The 20,934-nt window shown below is 38.8% G+C and overlaps 1 protein-coding gene across 2 annotated transcripts in view; it reads right to left on the minus strand.

The window, feature by feature from the left end:
* The window catches only part of LOC128645282 (sterol 26-hydroxylase, mitochondrial), a 122,206-nt gene that overhangs the window by 15,581 nt on the left and 85,691 nt on the right, over positions 1-20,934 (minus strand). For both annotated transcript variants that reach the window (XM_053698146.1, XM_053698145.1), the window contains exons 4-5: positions 18,087-18,284; positions 15,525-15,688 (exon numbers count right to left, since the gene is read on the minus strand). In XM_053698146.1, coding sequence (XP_053554121.1) covers positions 15,525-15,688; positions 18,087-18,284 — 362 coding nt within the window. The remainder of the gene's footprint in view (positions 1-15,524; positions 15,689-18,086; positions 18,285-20,934) is intronic.

A 20,934-nucleotide genomic window follows, 5' to 3' on the forward strand; every position in this document is an offset into this window, starting at 1 on the left:
AATCTGCCCCCCCAACGTCGCCGCTACCTACTTACAATTATTAACCTCTAATCTGCCAACTGGACCTCACCGCTACTCTAATAAATGTATTAACCCCTAAAGCTAAGTCTTACCCTAACTCTAACACCCCCTAAGTTAAATTTAATTTAAATCTAACTAAATAAAATAAATCTTATTAAATAAATTATTCCTATTTAAAGCTAAATACTTACCTGTAAAATAAACCCTAATATAGCTACAATATAAATAATAATTATATTGTAGCTATTTTAGGATTTATATTTATTTTACAGGCAACTTTGTATTTATTTTAACCAGGTACAATAGCTATTAAATAGTTAATAACTATTTAATAGTTACCTAGTTAAAATAATTACAAAATTACCTGTAAAATAAATCCTAACCTAAGTTACAATTAAACCTAACACTACACTATCAATAAATTAATTAAATAAACTATCTACAATTATCTACAATTAAATCAACTAAATTAAATTACAAAAAAAACAAACACTAAATTACAAAAAATAAAAAAAGATTACAAGAATTTTAAACTAATTAAACCTACTCTAAGCCCCCTAAAAAAATAACAAAGCCCCCCAAAATAAAAAAATACCCTACCCTATTCTAAAATAAAAATTTTACAGCTCTTTTACCTTACCAGCCCTTAAAAGGGCCTTTTGCGGGGCATGCCCCAAAGAAAACAGCTCTTTTGCATTTAAATAAACATACAATACCCCCCCCAACATTATAACCCACCACCCACATACCCCTAATCTAACCCAAACACCCCTTAAAAAACCTAACACTAAGCCCATGAAGATCTTCCTACCTTATCTTCACCACGCCGGGTATCACCGATCCGTCCAGAAGAGGGTCCGAAGTCTTCATCCTATCCGGCAAGAAGAGGGCATCTGGACCGGTAGACATCTTCATCCAGGCGGCATCTTCTATCTTCATCCATCCGGCGCGGAGCGGGACCATCTTGAAGCAGCCGACGCGGATCCATCCTCTTCTAACGACGTCCTAAGTCCGAATGAAGGTTCCTTTAAAGGACATCATCCAAGATAGCGTCCCTCGAATTCCCATTGGCTGATAGGATTCTATCAGCCAATCGGAATTAAGGTAGGAAAAATCTGATTGGCTGATTGAATCAGCCAATCAGATTCAAGTTCAATCCGATTGGCTGATCCAATCAGCCAATCAGATTGAGCTCGCATTCTATTGGCTGTTCCGATCAGCCAATAGAATGCAAGCTCAATCTGATTGGCTGATCGGATCGGAATTCGAGGGACGCCATCTTGGATGACGTCCCTTAAAGGAACCTTCATTCGGACTTAGGACGTCGTTAGAAGAGGATGGATCCGCGTTGGCTGCTTCAAGATGGTCCTGCTCCACGCCGGATGGATGAAGATAGAAGATGCCGCCTGGATGAAGATGTCTACCGGTCCAGATGCCCTCTTCTTGCCAGATAGGATGAAGACTTCGGACCCTCTTCTGGACGGATCGGTGATACCCGGCGTGGTGAAGATAAGGTAGGAAGATCTTCAGGGGCTTAGTGTTAGGTTTTTTAAGGGGTGTTTGGGTTAGATTAGGGGTATGTGGGTGGTGGGTTTAATGTTGAGGGGGGTATTGTATGTTTATTTAAATGCAAAAGAGCTGTTTTCTTTGGGGCATGCCCTGCAAAAGGCCCTTTTAAGGGCTGGTAAGGTAAAAGAGCTGTAAAATTTTTATTTTAGAATAGGGTAGGGCATTTTTTTATTTTGGGGGGCTTTGATATTTTTTTAGTGGGCTTAGAGTAGGTGTAATTAGTTTAAAATTCTTGTAATCTTTTTTTATTTTTGTAATTTAGTGTTTGTTTGTTTTTGTAATTTAGTGTTTGTTTTTTTTGTAATTTAGTTTATTTGATTTAATTGTAGATAATTGTAGATAGTTTATTTAATTAATTTATTGATAGTTTAGTGTTAGGTTTAATTGTAACTTAGGTTAGGATTTATTTTACAGGTAATTTTGTAATTATTTTAACTAGGTAACTATTAAATAGTTATTAACTATTTAATAGCTATTGTACCTGGTTAAAATAAATACAAAGTTGCCTGTAAAATAAATATAAATCCTAAAATAGCTACAATATAATTATTATTTATATTGTAGCTATATTAGGGTTTATTTTACAGGTAAGTATTTAGCTTTAAATAGGAATAATTTATTTAATAAGATTTATTTTATTTTGTTAGATTTAAATTAAATTTAACTTAGGGGGGTGTTAGGGTAAGACTTAGCTTTAGGGGTTAATACATTTATTAGAGTAGCGGTGAGGTCCGGTCGGCAGATTAGGGGTTAATAATTGTAGGTAGGTAGCGGCGACGTTGGGGGGGAGATTAGGGGGTAATAAATATTATGTAGGGGTCGGCGATGTGAGGGGCAGCAGATTAGGGGTACATAGGGATAATGTAGGTTGCGGCGGTGTGCGGTCGGCAGATTAGGGGTAAAAAAAAATTAATAGAGTGGCGGCAATGTGGGGGGCCTCGGTTTAGGGGTACATAGGTAGTTTATGGGTGTTAGTGTACTTTAGAGCACAGTAGTTAAGAGCTTCATGAACCGGCGTTAGCCCAGAAAGCTCTTAACTCCTGGCTTTTCTCTGCGGCTGGAGTCTTGTCGTTAGATTTCTAACGCTCACTTCAGCCAAGACTCTAAATACCGGCGTTAGAAAGATCCCATTGAAAAGATAGGATACGCAATTGATGTAAGGGGATCTGCGGTATGGAAAAGTCGCGGCTGGAAAGTGAGCGTTAGACCCTTTCCTGACTGACTCAAAATACCAGCGGGCGGTAAAAACCAGCGTTAGGACCCCCTAACGCTGGTTTGGGCGGCTAACGCAGACCTCTAAATCTAGGCGTATGTTTCTGTACTGAGAAGAAATGATTGTTTTTTTAATGCTTGTGAGGCGTGTTATTATCCATGAATAAAGCAGTGCTTATCAGCCAGTAAGTCATTAGTCTTTAAGTTGGATACAGACACATACATAATTTTCATACGAAAACTATTTTAATATGTTTAATTAGTGTGCTTTCACATACATGACATTTGTAAGGGTTTGTTATCACTTTAAGAGTTTATCACTCTGCCATATCGAGTGTTACCAATATGGATGATAATAATAGAATAGAATCTACATATCATTGTGGGCTTACATATTTGGTCAATGAGAGCATGTAATTTTATTACTATTGATGCTGCAATGCTATGTGTGTAACCCTTGTAAAAGGATAAACACATAGTTAAATGACTGCTCAGGAGCCACAGAGCATTGCTGGTCCTGAAAGTAAAGTGCTAATGATCCAATCAGCTCAATGAATTAAGTCATGTCATTTTATCACTATAATAATTCTTTAAGTTACGTGGGGGTTTGACAGCATATGATCATTTTCAGATGTAATTATCAACAGTATAATTATCTATTATATGTTTTAAAATATTTGACTTATGTAAAGGTTTTAATTGTGCACTGTGTTTCTGGCTTTAATTCTTGTTTTTATCATTGGGGGATAGCCTTTCCCTTTATTATGCACCTATTGGATTTTAGCAGTTTTTTCCCAACACTTCTTGCTTCCATCAGGATCAACACATGAATGTCACTGCTCCAGATAGGGCGATTAGAAGCTACTGAGTCTAACCATAAATACATTTACATGATCTTCTGTCATGGGTATGGCAGAGCAAATGAGAAAGGATCTCTGGCTGCCATATATAAATTAATTGACTCCTCTAATAATTCAATACGATTTTTTCTCTGTTCTGAAAACCATCATTACACTACTCAGGATTTTTTTGTTCAATCATGGATCCACATGTACCACAGTATACCTTAGAAAACTTCCATAGACAAAGAGCACCAGACACTTTAAAAACAAAAGCATAGAATTTCACAGTGGGAACACTTCTTAGAGACCAAGATAAAAACTTTTTTTTATATTTTTTTGTATTACACTGGGACAGTAATCCTCTAAGCAAATTCTTTACAGGATAATATTTTCTGCCCCTTAAAAATAAACTTATTTTCCCCCAAGCTTTATTGAAAACAAAAAGATATTGCAATATACAGAAGATAAAACTCAACACTAAGGGCTAGATTACGAGTGGCGCACTAACTGTTGCGTGCAAGCGAAAAGTGGTTCATCGTGGCTCTTTGCATGCATCAGAAGTAGCGCGGTACTACAAGTTAATAGTGAACGCACTCTCTTGAGCACAATTAAATTTTACGCGTGTTGGATAGCGAGACCTCAGAGCTCTGGTAAACTGTTACGAGAAACAAAAAAAGTGCACAAAACACATCACAAATACATTTAAACTACAGTTACAATCATAATAACACTATCTAATAAAAATTATTAATAAAAAATAAAGGTTATAAGGACTCAAAGGTATGAGGTCTCAGGTGTTAGAAAAAAAGGTCTGTAAAGGGCTTTAACATAGAAATACATACATATACATGTCTAAATCTGTATGTGTGTTTTTATATTTGTATATGCCCTTTATACCTAGCCAGGTGAAGTATTAACTCCATGGTGTCCATTTTCATTTCACTGATTTTACTAAAATGAAAATGTTAATACTTCACCTGGCTAGGTATAAAAGGCACGTCAGTGGACATTTGTGATCACATGTCTGATGAAGCCCAATTGAATCACTCGATGGTTGAAACACATGTAGCGTCTTGCTAACAACGCCCACAGGAGCTCCGTGGAAGTGGTGTTTGTTTGGTCTGATCGGAAAAGATTCCCTGTATGCAGCATAGCTTATCCGGTGAGTGGAACATACCCAGGGGCTTAAGACATGCTACATATCAATCCGGAGAGCGGTGAAGTAGAAAGTTACTCCCGCAGCGGATGCAGCTGATAATATCGTCTGGTGAGCTGGGGTTTGCGATTTCCACTCTGGTAGGATAATCTATTGCTGAGTGGGAATATCCAAAGACAGTATATAAATGAGTCCCTTAAGATTTTTCCATGTCTGTGACGGAACGGCAATTTGTGTTGCTTACTAACAAGAATTGACAAAGCCTTCTATTCTGCATCATTTGCCTTGCTTACTAACAAACTTGGCTTTTGCTACAGTAACTACTCTGCAACGGACAAACCAACTATTTGTTTTTCTAGAAAAATGGTGAATCCACTTTGATATATAACGTATGTATATGAAGATGATTCTATGAATATGGACATTAAGTAGCCACTAACCTAGAGTCTAGGGAGCTATTTATGTTGTAACATTTATTTTTGGTATCTTACAGATCCCTGTTAGTAATAAACCTCTATGTCAGGGTGCCAGGAATCAGACTGAGAAAAGAAGTGCAAAAATAATCACACCTTTATTAATAGCAAAAAATAATAAAAAGTCCACAAGTCAAATAACAAGTCAGGAATAAAAACCAGAACTGGTAGTCAGACGAGCCGAGTCAGGAGCCAAAGCAAATAGTCAGACGAGCCGGAATCAGGAACAAGGAGAACAGCAGAGTCAGGAACAGGTCAGGGTTCAGGAACCAGGAGGGACGTCAAACAGCCAGGTAATACACAGGAGCTCTCACAAACAGGTCTGAGACAACGCAAGGGCAAAGCATACTGAACAGAGGCCCTTTAAATAATAAGTGATGACATCACAATTCTGAGACTGCATCCTGTCTCACACGGATGATGTATACCAGTCTGGCCATAAAAGGAAGTGCAGGAAATGAGCAGCATCACACAGTATGCACCAGAGTCAGAAAGAGAGGTGAGTAAAATGGCTGCCGGTAGCACAGGGCAAATTGATCAGGGAAAAAACCCTGACAGTACCCTCCCCTCAGCGACCCCTCCCCTGCGGGAGGACAAAAGGCTTATTGGGGAAACGGGCATGGAAGGCACAGAGGAGGGCGGTAGCATGAACATCAGAGGAGGGAAACCATGAACACTCCTCTGGACCGTAGCCCCTCCAGTGAACCAAATACTGTACCCAGCCTCTGGACATACAAGAGTCAATAATACTGCTTACCTCATACTCCTCATGGTTGTCAACAAAGATATGGCGGGGACGAGGCAACACAGTAGTAAACCAATTACAAACTAATGGTTTCAAGAGGGAGACATGAAAAACATTGGAGATGCGCATTGCAGGAGGAAGGTCAAGAGCGTAGGCCACAGGATTGACCCGTCGGAGTATTCAAAAAGGACCAACATAACGGGGATCCAGTTTATTGGAAGGCACACGAAGGTTCAAGTTGCGGGAGGACAGGCAAACTCTCTCACCAACCTGGTAGGAAGGTGCGGGCAGACGCCTACGATCAGCCTGGAACTTTTGGCGCTGCATAGAACGATGAAGGCAATCCTGAATCTGCACCCACATGGAACAGAGTTGCTGGAGATGCTCCTCCAAAGCCGGAATACCCTGAGACATGAATGTATCGGGCAACAAGGATGGTTGAAACCCATAATTCGCCATGAACGGGAATAACTTGGAGGAAGCATTAATAGCACTATTACGAGCAAACTCTGCCCAAGGTAACAGTTCAGACCAATTATTGTGGTGATCTGAGACATAGCAACAGAGGAACTGTTCCAGAGCTTGATTAGACCGTTCCGCAGCCCCATTGGATTGAGGGTGATATGCCGAGGAGAAGGAAAGCTGGATCCCCATTTGAGCACAAAAGGAATGCCAAAATCTGGAGACAAACTGGCTACCCCAGTCCGACACTATCTCCTTGGGTAACCCATGTAAACGAAAGACCTCCCGGGCAAAAATTGAAGCAAGCTCCTGAGCGGTAGCTAACTTCTTCAAGGGAATGCAATGTGACATTTTAGTAAAACAGTCAACCTCCATAAGGATAACAGTATTGCCATTGGAAACAGGGAGCTCGACAATGAAGTCCATGGAAAGATGTGTCCAAGGACGCTCACCATTAGCAATAAATTTAAGACTGTGTACAAACTGAGCAGGAGGCAACATACGCAGCAACATCAGAACGAAGAGCTGGCCACCAGAATTGTCGAGTGACAGACCAAATCATTCTTGCCTGGGTGACCTGCGGCTTTAGGATAGTGGAAAGTGTGCGAAAGTTTAGTTCGAAGATTCTCAGGAACAAAACACTTACCACTAGGTTTTTCAGGAGGAGCATTGGTTTGTGCAGCCAGGATCTCCTCCCCCAAGGGAGAAGTCAAATTAGTATGTATGGTAGCCAAAATATGGTCAGGAGGTATAACTCAAGTAGGTACAGACTCCTCCTTGGACAGAGGTGAAAATTGTCGAGAGAGGGCATCAGCCCTAACATTCTTACTACAAGGCAGGTAGGAGACCACATAATTAAACCGAGACAAAAATAGCGCCCATCTGGCCTGTCGGGGCAACAAACGTTTTGCTTCAGATAGATAAGTTAACTTCTTGTGGTCAGTAAGAATGAGCACTGGCACGCTAGTACCCTCGAGAAGATGCCTCCATTCCTTGAGTACCAAAATTATGGTCAATAATTCCCTGTCGCCAATTTCATAATTGCACTCCGCTGGAGACAATTTCATAGAGAAGAAACCACATGGATGCAAGGAACCGTCAGGCATAGGACGTTGAGACAAGAGGGCACCTACTCCAGTCTCAGATGCATCAACCTCAAGAACGAAAGGCAGGACAGGATTAGGATGAGCCAGAACTGGAGTGGCAGCAAAGGCAATCTTAAGACTATCAAAGGCCTTAATGGCAGTAGGTGACCAATGGAGTGGATCTTTCTCTTTACAGGTCATGTCTGTGATAGGTTTGACCAAGGAAGAAATGTTTTTAATAAACTTTCTATAGTAATTGGCGAACCCCAAAAAACATTGAATAGACCGAAGACCAACTGGGCGAGGCCACTGCAGAACTGCAGATAACTTGTCAGGATCCATGGAGAACCCTGCAACGGAGATAACATAACCTAAGAAGGATACTTGAGTCTGATGGAACTCACATTTCTCGAGTTTACAAAACAGGCCATTCTCACGTAGTCTCTGAAGAACCCATGTAACATCAGAACCATGAGCCTCAAGTGTGAGTGTATAAGGATGTCGTCTAAGTACACCACAACACACTGTTGCAATATATCTCATAGGACATCATTAATAAATTCCTGGAAAACAGCAGGAGCATTACATAGGCCAAAGGGCTTTACAAGATACTCATAATGCCTGCTCCTGGTGTTAAATGCTGTTTTCCATTCATGGCCCTCCTTACTCCTCTCAAATCAAGTTTAGTAAAGACCGTAGCTCCCTTGAGGTAGTCAAAGAGTTCCGGAAGGAATAGCGTAAGCATTCTTAATGGTAAGACGATTAAGACCCCTATAATCGATGCATGGTCTTAACTTGCCACCCTTTTTCTTCACAAAGAAGAAGCCAGCCCCAGCAGGAGAGTAGGATTTGTGGTTGATCCCCTGTGACAGAGCATCGGCGACATACTCCTCCATAGCACAATTCTCTGCAAAAGACAGAGGGTAAACCCGACCCCGAGGAGGAATGGCTCAAGGTTGCAGGTCTATGGCACAATCATAAGACTGGTGAGGAGGCAACGTACCGGCATGCACCTTATCAAAAACGTCTAGGAACTCTCGGTACTCCTCTGGCAATTGAGATACAGAAGACGTGCACAAGACTTTAACTGGTTTCCGAAGACAAGTGGAAATACATTGTGGAGACCACGACAAAATTTCAGACCTGCGCCAGTCGAGACTGGGATTGTGCTTTTGGAGCCAGGGATAACCCAGAATAACCAGAAAATGTGGAGAGTTTATCACCTGGAGGGTTTCAAAATGGAGAGCCCCAACAGCCATGGATAACAGAGCAGTTTCGTGAGTAACGAGTGCGGGCTGAAGGGGCCTGCCATCAATGGCCTCAATAGCAAGTGGAACGGACCGAGGCAAAACAGGAATGGAGTGCTTTGATACAAAAGCACTGTCAATAAAATAGGCCGCAGCACCAGAGTCAACAAGAGCCTGGGTGACTATGGAGGAGTCCACCCAGGAAAGGACAACCGTGACCAAAGGTTTCTCCTTTAACGGTTCCGGGGACGAGGATAAACCACCCAAGGTCTGCCCCCGACAGGACCTTAGGTGTGAGCGTTTCCCGGCCGTGTAGGACAAGAGCCCCTCCCTCCTTCTAAAGGCCCTCTCAGCCGCGGAGAGACGCGTGAATCCCAACTGCATCAGCTCAGCAGTACCTGGTGACTCAGGACCAGGAGGCATGGGAGGAGAGGGAGGCATGGGTGGGAACGAACACGTAGGAGACAACGGAACAGGAGGCTTCTGCAAGCGCTCCTTGAAAGAGGGCCTATCACTTAGTCTGATGTCAATTAGGATCAAAAAAGACACCAATGCCTCGAGATCTCCTTGTGAATCTCTGGCAGCAACTTTGTCTTTAATCGCATCAGAGAGCCCATGAAAGAAGGCGACAACAAGGGCTTCATTGTTCCAACCTACCTCTGCGGCAAGCATACGGAACTCAATGGCATACACAGCAACAGATCTTGTACCTTGCTGAATGGACATGAGTCGTTTAGCAGCAGAGGAGGAGCGAGCCAGAACATCAAATACCCTTAGTAACGAGATGAGAAATCCTACCTTAGCCCTGTCAGAGGGAAACGCCTGAGGTAACATCTCAAAGTAAATGCCCACCTGGTTAAAAACCCTCTGCACTGATTAGGATCGCCTCAATATTGCTGAGGTAGAGGCGCAGAACCGGAGATGCTCCTGGTAGGACTAGGTGCAGCATGGAAACAGGAGCAGCCATAACTTGCGGGTCACTTTGGTCCAAATGTGCAGTGAGAGTCAGCAGGGTTTGCAGGGCTAGTGCAAATTGATCCAAGCGGTGATCCTGTTCATCCATCCTGGAAATTATGGCAGGTAAAGGTGGATTATTAGCACCATCAGGATTCATGGCCCTTGCGTAATGTCAGGGTGCCAGGAATCAGACTGAGACAAGAAGTGCAAAAATAATCACACCTTTATTAATAGCAAAAAATAATAAAAAGTCCACAAGTCAAATAGAAAAGCCAGGAATCAAAACCAGAACTGGTAGTCAGATGAGCCGAGTCAGGAGCCAAAGCAAATAGTCGCAAATAGTCAGATGAGCTTGAATCAGGAACAAGGAGAACAGCAGAGTCAGGAACAAGCCGGGGTTCAGGAACCAGGAGGGACGTCAGACAGCCAGGTAATACACAGGAGCTCTCACAAACAGGTCTGAGACAACGCAAGGGCAAAGCATACTGAACAGAGGCCCTTTAAATAATAAGTGATGACATCACAATTCTGAGACTGCATCCTGTCTCACACGGATGATGTATACCAGTCTGGCCATAAAAGGAAGTGCAGGAAATGAGCAGCATCACACAGTATGCACCAGAGTCAGCAAGAGAGGTGAGTAAAATGGCTTCCAGCAGCACATGGCAAATAGATCAGGGAAAAAACCCTGACACTCTATCTATATCTTTTCAAAGGGATGGTGCGTGTCATAATAAATATTTTCTATTTTAGAATCCATAAATTGTTGTGAGGTACGTTTTGTAGACATATACCCTGTATGTTGGTTGGTTTTTGAATTTGGAAATATGGGGAGTGCTGGACTAGGGTTCACCTGTTGTCCCTTTCTTTTTTTCTACATTTAATTAATTATGAACCCCCGTGCACCAGTGAACTTGTTTAACTGTGGTGCTCTAATTAATCCCCTAAACAGCTGTATAAACTTTTTCTCATATATATATATATATACAGGGAGTGCAGAATTATTAGGCAAGTTGTATTTTTGAGGATTAATTTTATTATTGAACAACAGCCATGTTCTCAATGAACCTAAAAAACTCATTAATATCAAAGCTGAATAGTTTTGGAAGTAGTTTTTAGTTTGTTTTTAGTTATAGTTATTTTAGGGGGATATCTGTGTGTGCAGGTGACTATTACTGTGCATAACTATTAGGCAACTTAACAAAAAACAAATATATACCCATTTCAATTATTTATTTTTACCAGTGAAACCAATATAACATCTCAACATTCACAAATATACATTTCTGACATTCAAAAACAAAACAAAAACAAATCAGTGACCAATATAGCCACCTTTCTTTGCAAGGACACTCAAAAGCCTGCCATCCATGGATTCTGTCATGGATTCTGTCAGCAACCACAGCCTCCCAGACACTGTTCAGAGAGGTGTACTGTTTTCCCTCCTTGTAAATCTCACATTTGATGATGGACCACAGGTTCTCAATGGGGTTCAGATCAGGTGAACAAGGAGGCCATGTCATTAGATTTTCTTCTTTTATACCCTTTCTTGCCAGCCACGCTGTGGAGTACTTGGACGCGTGTGATGGAGCATTGTCCTGCATGAAAATCATGTTTTTCTTGAAGGATGCAGACTTCTTCCTGTACCACTGCTTGAAGAAGGTGTCTTCCAGAAACTGGCAGTAGGACTGGGAATTGAGCTTGACTCCATCCTCAACCCGAAAAGGCCCCACAAACTCATCTTTGATGATACCAGCCCAAACCAGTACTCCACCTCCACCTTGCTGGCGTCTGAGTCGGACTGGAGCTCTCTGCCCTTTACCAATCCAGCCATGGGCCCATCCATCTGGCCCATCAAGACTCACTCTCATTTCATCAGTCCATAAAACCTTAGAAAAATCAGTCTTGAGATATTTCTTGGCCCAGTCTTGACGTTTCAGCTTGTGTGTCTTGTTCAGTGGTGGTCATCTTTCAGCCTTTCTTACCTTGGCCATGTCTCTGAGTATTGCACACCTTGTGCTTTTGGGCACTCCAGTGATGTTGCAGCTCTGAAATATGGCCAAACTGGTGGCAAGTGGCATCTTGGCAGCTGCACGCTTGACTTTTCTCAGTTCATGGGCAGTTATTTTGCGGCTTGGTTTTTCCACAAGCTTCTTGCGACCCTGTTGACTATTTTGAATGAAGCGCTTGATTGTTCGATGATCACGCTTCAGAAGCTTTGCAATTTTAAGAGTGCTGCATCCCTCTGCAAGATATCTCACTATTTTTTACTTTTCTGAGCCTGTCAAGTCCTTCTTTTGACCCATTTTGCCAAAGGAAAGGAAGTTGCCTAATAATTATGCACACCTGATATAGGGTGTTGATGTCATTAGACCACACCCCTTCTCATTACAGAGATGCACATCACCTAATATGCTTAATTGGTAGCAGGCTTTCGAGCCTATACAGCTTGGAGTAAGACAACATGCATAAAGAGGATGATGTGGTCAAAATACTCATTTGCCTAATAATTCTGCTCTCCCTGTATATATATATATATATATATATATATATATATATATATATATATATATATATATATATATATATATATATACTGTGTATATAGATATATATATATATATGTTCATATTTGTGTACATATGTATTTATGTGTGTATATATGTATTTACCGACATATATACAAATATAAACACATAAATACATATGTATACATAGACATATATAAGTGCATTGGAGCCCTTTGCAGTCAAGTAGATGAAAACATGTAGAAGCATATTTATGCAATATTCATATTTAATAAAGTGTTTAACTATGTATTTACTGTAAATATTTCACATTTTAATATTCTTCACATAGGGGAATATGTTCTATATATATGTATTTAAGAATAAATAGAACATATTCTTCTATGCGAAGGACATTGGAATATGAAAAATATTCATATTTTCATGTTAAGTTAGCGCACTTCAGAAAATGCAATTGGGTTTGCGCACGAGTAAGGGTGTTTTTTTCTCTCCAATTTTTGGCTCCATTGAAGTATATGTGGAATACGTTAATGTGGTTGCGATAATCACAGTATGGCTTTTTGCCCGCGTTGATTTAGAGAGCAAGAGAAAACTTTTTACTTTTAAATTTTATACTTGTGCAAAAAGCCAAAGTCTAGTGGGGTTAATGTAATCTAGCAATTAGTGGGAGGTTTCAGTACCAGAATATAAGATTATCTATAATATTTTCCATTCTCTTTTTTTTTTAATATTAAATCCCTGAAAATATATTCCCATTTTCTTAAATAATACAAAAAACTTTACTGATTAACAATAATTCAATAATTCTGAAAAGCATTTACAAACAGCACTATATCCTATGTAAGATACTGCTCTCATCAACCAATTCTCTTATGTTGGATATTTATTTTTATTTTTAAAAATTTAACAAGAACAAACAAAAAATCCCTAAACAATGATCTCCAAAATCTGCCATTCACACCTCCACCGTCACAACAGTTCCATCACTTAAACACTTCTTCCCCAGAGAAGCATTTTAATAGATTATTATAGTTCTTTAAATCTCTTTCTGGAATTATAGATGGTATTTTTTTTTATGTATATCGTATTTTTGGCAACAAAAGCATTTTAAATAAGTTGAATTCCAAACAGATTTAAAGGTAGATTTAACCAGTTGAGTTATCTTAAAGGATATCTTGATTGTTGGTTTATAGGTACCTTTATACATTTTCATTAATTCTGATTTGTTGGAATTGATTTTGTATCAAGGAAGGAACTAAAGGATTTCATTATTCCTAAAACTCTAGGTATATTATTCATGTTTATAAGTAAGATTAATAAGTCATTGGCATTTAGAAGTACTTTGCATTCCACTTTCCCAATACATATTGCTTCTATTTCCTCCCTGAGCCTTATTGCCAACAGTTTTAGAGCCATAATAAATAATAAGGGTGAAAAGGGGACATCCCTGTCTTGATGTAGCATATCTAGATTTCAGCAACGCATTTGACACCGCACAACAAACTAATTTACAAACTGTATCTCCTTGGTCTAGACTCAAAAATTGTGAGTTGGGTAGAATGCTGGCTTAAAGTGATAGTAGAAACACAGACGAAAAGAAAAGAGGAGCACAGAGGGGGTTGCAATGCAGTGTTGTTTATTTATATCTTGCCAAAAAACAATTGCAATCAGCATAGAGATTAAGGACAAATAACAACATCAGAGTGAATGGGGGTAGAAAACCCTGGGGTAAAATACAGAGTGTACCTGGAGCTGTATAACTGATCAGCTTACGCGTTTCGGCAATTCGCCTTACTCCTAGCCATAGTAAAACTTAAAATATGTGCCCTGTCTCCCATTGGACACCGGGTTCACACCCCTTTCTAAATTTGTTCCAAAGAGAGAACAGGTAGTGCACCCCGCCCACACTCAAAATATCGAAAGGACAAACCCGATGCCTCCCCTAAATACTGATACATTATCGCTGTGTGCACATAGACCAACCAAATAATATTATAATATGTTTCCAAAAGAGTAAGTGGTTAAAGTGATAGTAAACCCAAATATTTTTTTAAATTGCATGCTCTATCTGAATCATGAAATACAAAATGTGGGTTTAGTATCCCTTTAAGGATAGAAAACAGAGTGTCTTAGTAAATGGAGTACATTCAGCAGGGGGGGCTGTTACTAGTGGTGTTCCTCAGGGGTCAGTTCTGGTGCCTGTTTTGTTTAACATAATTGTCAGAGATATCAGCAGAGGGCTACAGGGGAAAGTATGTCTGTTTGCAGATGATACAAAAAAATTGTAATATATTAGATAGAATAGTAGTAGTTTTTTGTAGCAGAATAGTAAAGTTCTTATGCCACTTTATAGATCATTAGTTATATGACCCGTGATCCTCTGAATCTTGTCCTTTCTTATAAATTAATAATTTATGTTATAGCTCTAGTAAAGTTTTTTGACCTAGATTAGTTATCCAAATAAAAACTATTATACAATTGCATCAATATAGGAACCAGATCATCTCACAACATTTTATTGAATTCAACAGGCATTTGATCTGGGCCTAGAGCTATATTTAAATCAATCTTTAAATAACCTCTTGGGAAGAAACTTCTAGTTTTATTAAAGGGATATAAAACCAATTTTTTTATTTCATGTTTTGGATGGAGCATGCAATTCTAAAACATTTTCTAATTTACTTCTATTATCAATTGTTCTTCCTTCGCTTGGTATCTTTTGTTGAAAAGCAGGGACGTATGCTTAGGAGCAGTCCCACTTCTGGAGCACTATATGGCTGAAGTTTTGCAAGAATCTTATCCATTTGCAAGAGCACTAGATGGCAGCACTATTTCCTACCATGTAGTGATGCCAACTAGGTATCTCTTCAACACAAAATATCATGGGAACAAAGCCAATTTTAAAATAGAAGTAAACAAGAAACTTTTTTTAAATGGTCTGCTCTGTCTGAATCACAAAATCATTTTTTGGGGTTTCATATCACTTTAAGTAAAAGCTAAGCTTCCTTGAAATGTGGTCAGAACTTAAAACCATCTTATCCCTTAAAGTTTGCTGTGTTTTTTGGTATAGAAAACTTTTTTAAAAAACCATTGGAGTTTTTATTTCAGAAGTTAAATTTGTTTCATTTTCTTTTAGGAACAAAACCAAGAAGGTACCCATAATATTGGTATACAACAAAAGGTCTTGTGTGGTTAGACTGTAAGTAAGGAGAGGAGCAGTTACTTACAGTGTCTACACCAGCTAGAAGAAGTTCCGTCACACTGCCATATACATCTTCAATAGACAGCTTTCCACTGGACAGCAAATAAGTGAGGTATTCTCCCTTCACCTCTTCACCCTTTTCTAGTCTGGACTGGATCTCACTCATTTTCTTGTCAATGAGTTTATTCCCTAAAAAAATATTAAAAACAATAAATATGTTGTATGGTGAATAATGATCTAGCTGTGGTAACATATGCATGGCAGAAACTAACAAAAACAGTAAAATGTATTCTAATAAAAGATCACACGCACAAGGTAACATGCAATCTGTTTCTTGCTTAGGAAAAAGAGAACTTAATATTATAAGGTTCATTTGGACCATTAAGTCTACTCTTTTTTCTGTTTTATTTTAAGTAGTAGTAAACCTTTCTTAAATGGACAGTCTACTTGAAATGTGTTACTGTTTAAAAAGATAGATAATCCCTTTATATACCATTCCCCAGTTTTGCATAACCAACACTGTTATATTAATATGTTTTTTACCTCTATGATTAATTGTATCTAAGCCACTGCAGACTGCCCCTTATCTTAGGGCTTTTACAATCTTTTATTTTAGCCAATCAGTGCTGGTTCTTGCATAACCATTACCATTATCCATGGGAGAATGATTTAACAAGCACAATTTAAAAAGCACTGAGATAAGGGGCGGTGTGCTGGGGCTTAGAAACATCAAACTTAGAGGTTATAAAGTATCTATAACAATGTTGGTTATGCAAAGCTGGAGATTGAGTAGTAAAGGTGTTATCTATCTTTTTAAACAATAAAAAAAAAAGGTAGACTGTCCCTTTAAGAATTAATTAACTTACCAAAAATGTAATAATGCTTTCTTTATTATGAAATACTTTAACTTACATTCAGTAGTAAGATAACTGGATTTTGAGAGCATGAACAATGGAAAGATTGATAAAGAAATAGATAAAATATGGCAAAAAAAGATGCCAACTCATGGCAAAATTTGCTTGAACATATTCAAGCTACTATTTAAAATCAAGCAGTTTATCCTGATATTAGCGGCTCATCGGTGAATGCATGAGATGTTGCAGGAAAATATATGCACTTGCAATATTTCATGCTTCGGGTAGCCATGTTGGCTTGGAATGCCATTCAAAGAGCAAACGAGAATACAAACACGCTTGTATTCACACTGCAAATCTTTGCATCTACTTGTTAGTCAGCACCAATGTAAGCAATTGAGGAAAAAGCAATGGGGAAAAAAAGTACTTGTACAGTATATGCATAATGAATGATTTTATTTTTGGTCCGATTAAATATTTCACATTCTTTATGTCTCTGGTAACACCCAGGATCCCTTGAAATAAAGTGACAATAAACATTACTTTTATTACATTAGAGATCCATAGTTACAGTATCACACCTCTTATTTATCAGTTATATTGCCTAATAGCCTAAAGTTCTTTTTCTCTGACAATACTTTTTATTGTGTCCCCATAGAATGCTGCTCTGGTAACCCCCATGTCTGCAGCACTGTCCCTCTTCCTTAAAGGGATAGAAAGGTAAAAAAAATGTGCATGAGTGCATTACAATTTGAAATATAATCATTTTTGCAATATACTTTAATTAGCAAAAATGCTTCTAGTAAAGATTATTAGTGTTTTTCAGTGACACGTGCACATATTCTGAGGGCCTGTGCGTCAGTATTCAAGCACGACGCCTGCTCAGAGAGTTGGTGGTTGTGTGTATTGCTTCTGAAGACATAATTTATGTTTTACAAGCCACTGCTGACTCTGTAAGAAGGTGTGGTGTTTGAATACTGGTGTACGATACTGGTGTACGGGCCTAACAGGATATGTGCTTAATAACTTACTAGAAGCATTTTTGCTAATGAAAGTATATTGCAAAAATACTTATATTTCAAATTGAAATGCACCCATAAGCATTTCATTTTTGATCTTTCTGTCTCTTTAACATTGAGTGCATTCAAGTAAAGCACTGTCAGCCTGGCATGCACAAAATGTCTTCCCCTGTGAAACCTAACAGTCAGTGAAAGCCAATGTTCGCTTCTGAGAATTCGGAGGAGGATGGCCTAATTGAACATTGCTCTCACTGGAGTAAATAAGAATAAAACAAGTCACCTTAGGGAAAGTCTAAGATGTCTTTAAAGGGGGCCGTTTAAAAGGCATTTTAGATGTCAAACTGACAGCCATTTTTACAATAATAAATGATTTCACGTCCTTTAATTATACACTTTTAACAACTTTTAAAATTGATCTGACGTACTATTCCTTTAAGTGGGAAATTATGATGCAAATTAAAATGAACACACTAACAAATATGTGTCATTTTGAATAAAGCCCTGCATGAATGAGGAAAATAAAATAGCATAAGCAATGCTAACTAATTTAATGCAACCCAAAGTACAAATTTAAATTAGATTTAAATTAGGATATATATATATATATATATATATATATATACACTGGGTAGATATATAGATAGATAGATAGATAGATAGATAGATAGATGATAGATAAACTGATCATATTGAACTAGTGCAACTCACACTTACCATAGTAAAAAATATTATCCCAGCCTTCTATATACCGATCCCAATAGGGTAAAACCCTCCTTGTCCACTTGGGCAGAAAGGTAACATAAACAGAGTTCTTAAACATATAGCCAATGGAATCAATGAACTTCTGGGTCTCGGGAGGGATCTGTTTATCCAAACTGCCAATTCTAGTTTCAAACAAGATATAGGAGATCCCTGGCCAAGAAAATAAAACAAATATTTGTGGTTAAAAATGTGTTCTACTTATGGACAGTGTTACCACAATTAGAATTTATGAAATCCTTCAAACCAAAATTATGTATTATATTTCTCAAGCTTTAAAGGGTTTCTAAACCCATTTTTTTCTTTCATGATATAGAGATAGTGCATGCAATTTTAATCAACTTTCTAATTTACTCCTATTATCAATTTTTCTTCGTTCTCTTCCTATGTTTATTTGAAAAAGCACAAATGTAAGTTTAGGAGCCGCCCATTTTTGGTTCAGCACCTGGGTAGCGCCTGCTGATTGGTAGCACTAGTGCTACCCAGGTTCTGAATCAAAAATTGGGCCGGCTCTTAAGCTTACATTCCTGATTTAAAATAAAGAAAGCAAAGACAACGAAGAAAAAGTGATAACAGGAGTAAATTAGAAAGTTGCTTAAAATTGCATGCTCTGTCTGAATCATAAAAGAAAATATTTGGGTTTAGTATCCCTTTATGTAGACTAGACCTTAAAGGGACAGTAAAGTCAAAATTAACAGGACAGTCTACTTCAAAATGGTTATTGTTTAAAAACATACAGTAGATAATGTATTTAATACACATTCCCCAGCTTTGTATAACCAATATTGTTATATTAATATACTTTTTAACATCTAAAACTAAACCTCTACCTGTTTTTAAGCCCCTGCAGGCCATCTTTATCTTAGTCAATGTTATAAGCTTTTCATAGCAAGACATAGCAGGTTATCTGTACCTTATATATAACACTGTGCTCACTCCTGTAGAGTTACAAATGAGACCCCACTGATGGCTAAAATGCAAGTCATAAACAGCCCTGAAATAAAGGGCAGTCTGCAGAAGCTTAGATACAAAGTAATCACAGAGCTAACAATTATATTAATATATCTGTGTTGGTTGTACAAAACTGTGGAATGGGTAATAAAGGCATTATTTAGCTTTCTAAACAATCAAAATCTTTTTAAGCTTTAAGGGATTCATTATAGTACAACGTTTATTTTGGTATCCTTTGTTAAATGATAATCTTAAGTGAGCTTAAGAGAGTGCACGTGTCAGCTATCTGACAGCAGTGTTTGGAGCAATGCTCCTGAGCTCCTATGAGTTTACGTAGGTTTACTCTTTAACAAAGAATTCCAAGAGAAGAAAGCAAATTTGATAATAGAAGTAAATTGTAAACTTGTTTAAAATTTGATTTTGAATTTACAGGGAGTGCAGAATAATTAGGCAAATGAGTATTTTGACCACATCATCCTCTTTATGCATGTTGTCTTACTCCAAGCTGTATAGGCTCGAAAGCCTACTACCAATTAAGCATATTAGGTGATGTGCATCTCTGTAATGAGAAGGGGTGTGGTCTAATGACATCAACACCCTATATCAGGTGTGCATAATTATTAGGCAACTTCCTTTCCTTTGGCAAAATGGGTCAAAAGAAGGACTTGACAGGCTCAGAAAAGTAAAAAATAGTGAGATATCTTGCAGAGGGATGCAGCACTCTTAAAATTGCAAAGCTTCTGAAGCGTGATCATCGAACAATCAAGCGTTTCATTCAAAATAGTCAACAGGGTCGCAAGAAGCGTGTGGAAAAACCAAGGCGCAAAATAACTGCCCATGAACTGAGAAAAGTCAAGCGTGCAGCTGCCAAGATGCCACTTGCCACCAGTTTGGCCATATTTCAGAGCTGCAACATCACTGGAGTGCCCAAAAGCACAAGGTGTGCAATACTCAGAGACATGGCCAAAGTAAGAAAGGCTGAAAGACGACCACCACTGAACAAGACACACAAGCTGAAACGTCAAGACTGGGCCAAGAAATATCTCAAGACTGATTTTTCTAAGGTTTTATGGACTGATGAAATGAGAGTGAGTCTTGATGGGCCAGATGGATGGGCCCGTGGCTGGATTGGTAAAGGGCAGAGAGCTCCAGTCCGACTCAGACGCCAGCAAGGTGGAGGTGGAGTACTGGTTTGGGCTGGTATCATCAAAGATGAGCTTGTGGGGCCTTTTCGGGTTAAGGATGGAGTCAAGCTCAACTCCCAGTCCTACTGCCAGTTTCTGGAAGACACCTTCTTCAAGCAGTGGTACAGGAAGAAGTCTGCATCCTTCAAGAAAAACATGATTTTCATGCAGGACAATGCTCCATCACACGCGTCCAAGTACTCCCCAGCGTAGCTGGCAAGAAAGGGTATAAAAGAAGAAAATCTAATGACATGGCCTCCTTGTTCACCTGATCTGAACCCCATTGAGAACCTGTGGTCCATCATCAAATGTGAGATTTACAAGGAGGGAAAACAGTACACCTCTCTGAACAGTGTCTGGGAGGCTGTGGTTGCTGCTGCACGCAATGTTGATGGTGAACAGATCAAAACACTGACAGAATCCATGGATGGCAGGCTTTTGAGTGTCCTTGCAAAGAAAGGTGGCTATATTGGTCACTGATTTGTTTTTGTTTTGTTTTTGAATGTCAGAAATGTATATTTGTGAATGTTGAGATGTTATATTGGTTTCACTGGTAAAAATAAATAATTGAAATGGGTATATATTTGTTTTTTGTTAAGTTGCCTAATAATTATGCACAGTAATAGTCACCTGCACACACAGATATCCCCCTAAAATAGCTAAAACTA

The sequence above is a fragment of the Bombina bombina genome, chromosome 1 (assembly GCF_027579735.1).
Source record: "Bombina bombina isolate aBomBom1 chromosome 1, aBomBom1.pri, whole genome shotgun sequence".
Classification (NCBI taxonomy): Eukaryota; Metazoa; Chordata; class Amphibia; order Anura; family Bombinatoridae; genus Bombina; species Bombina bombina.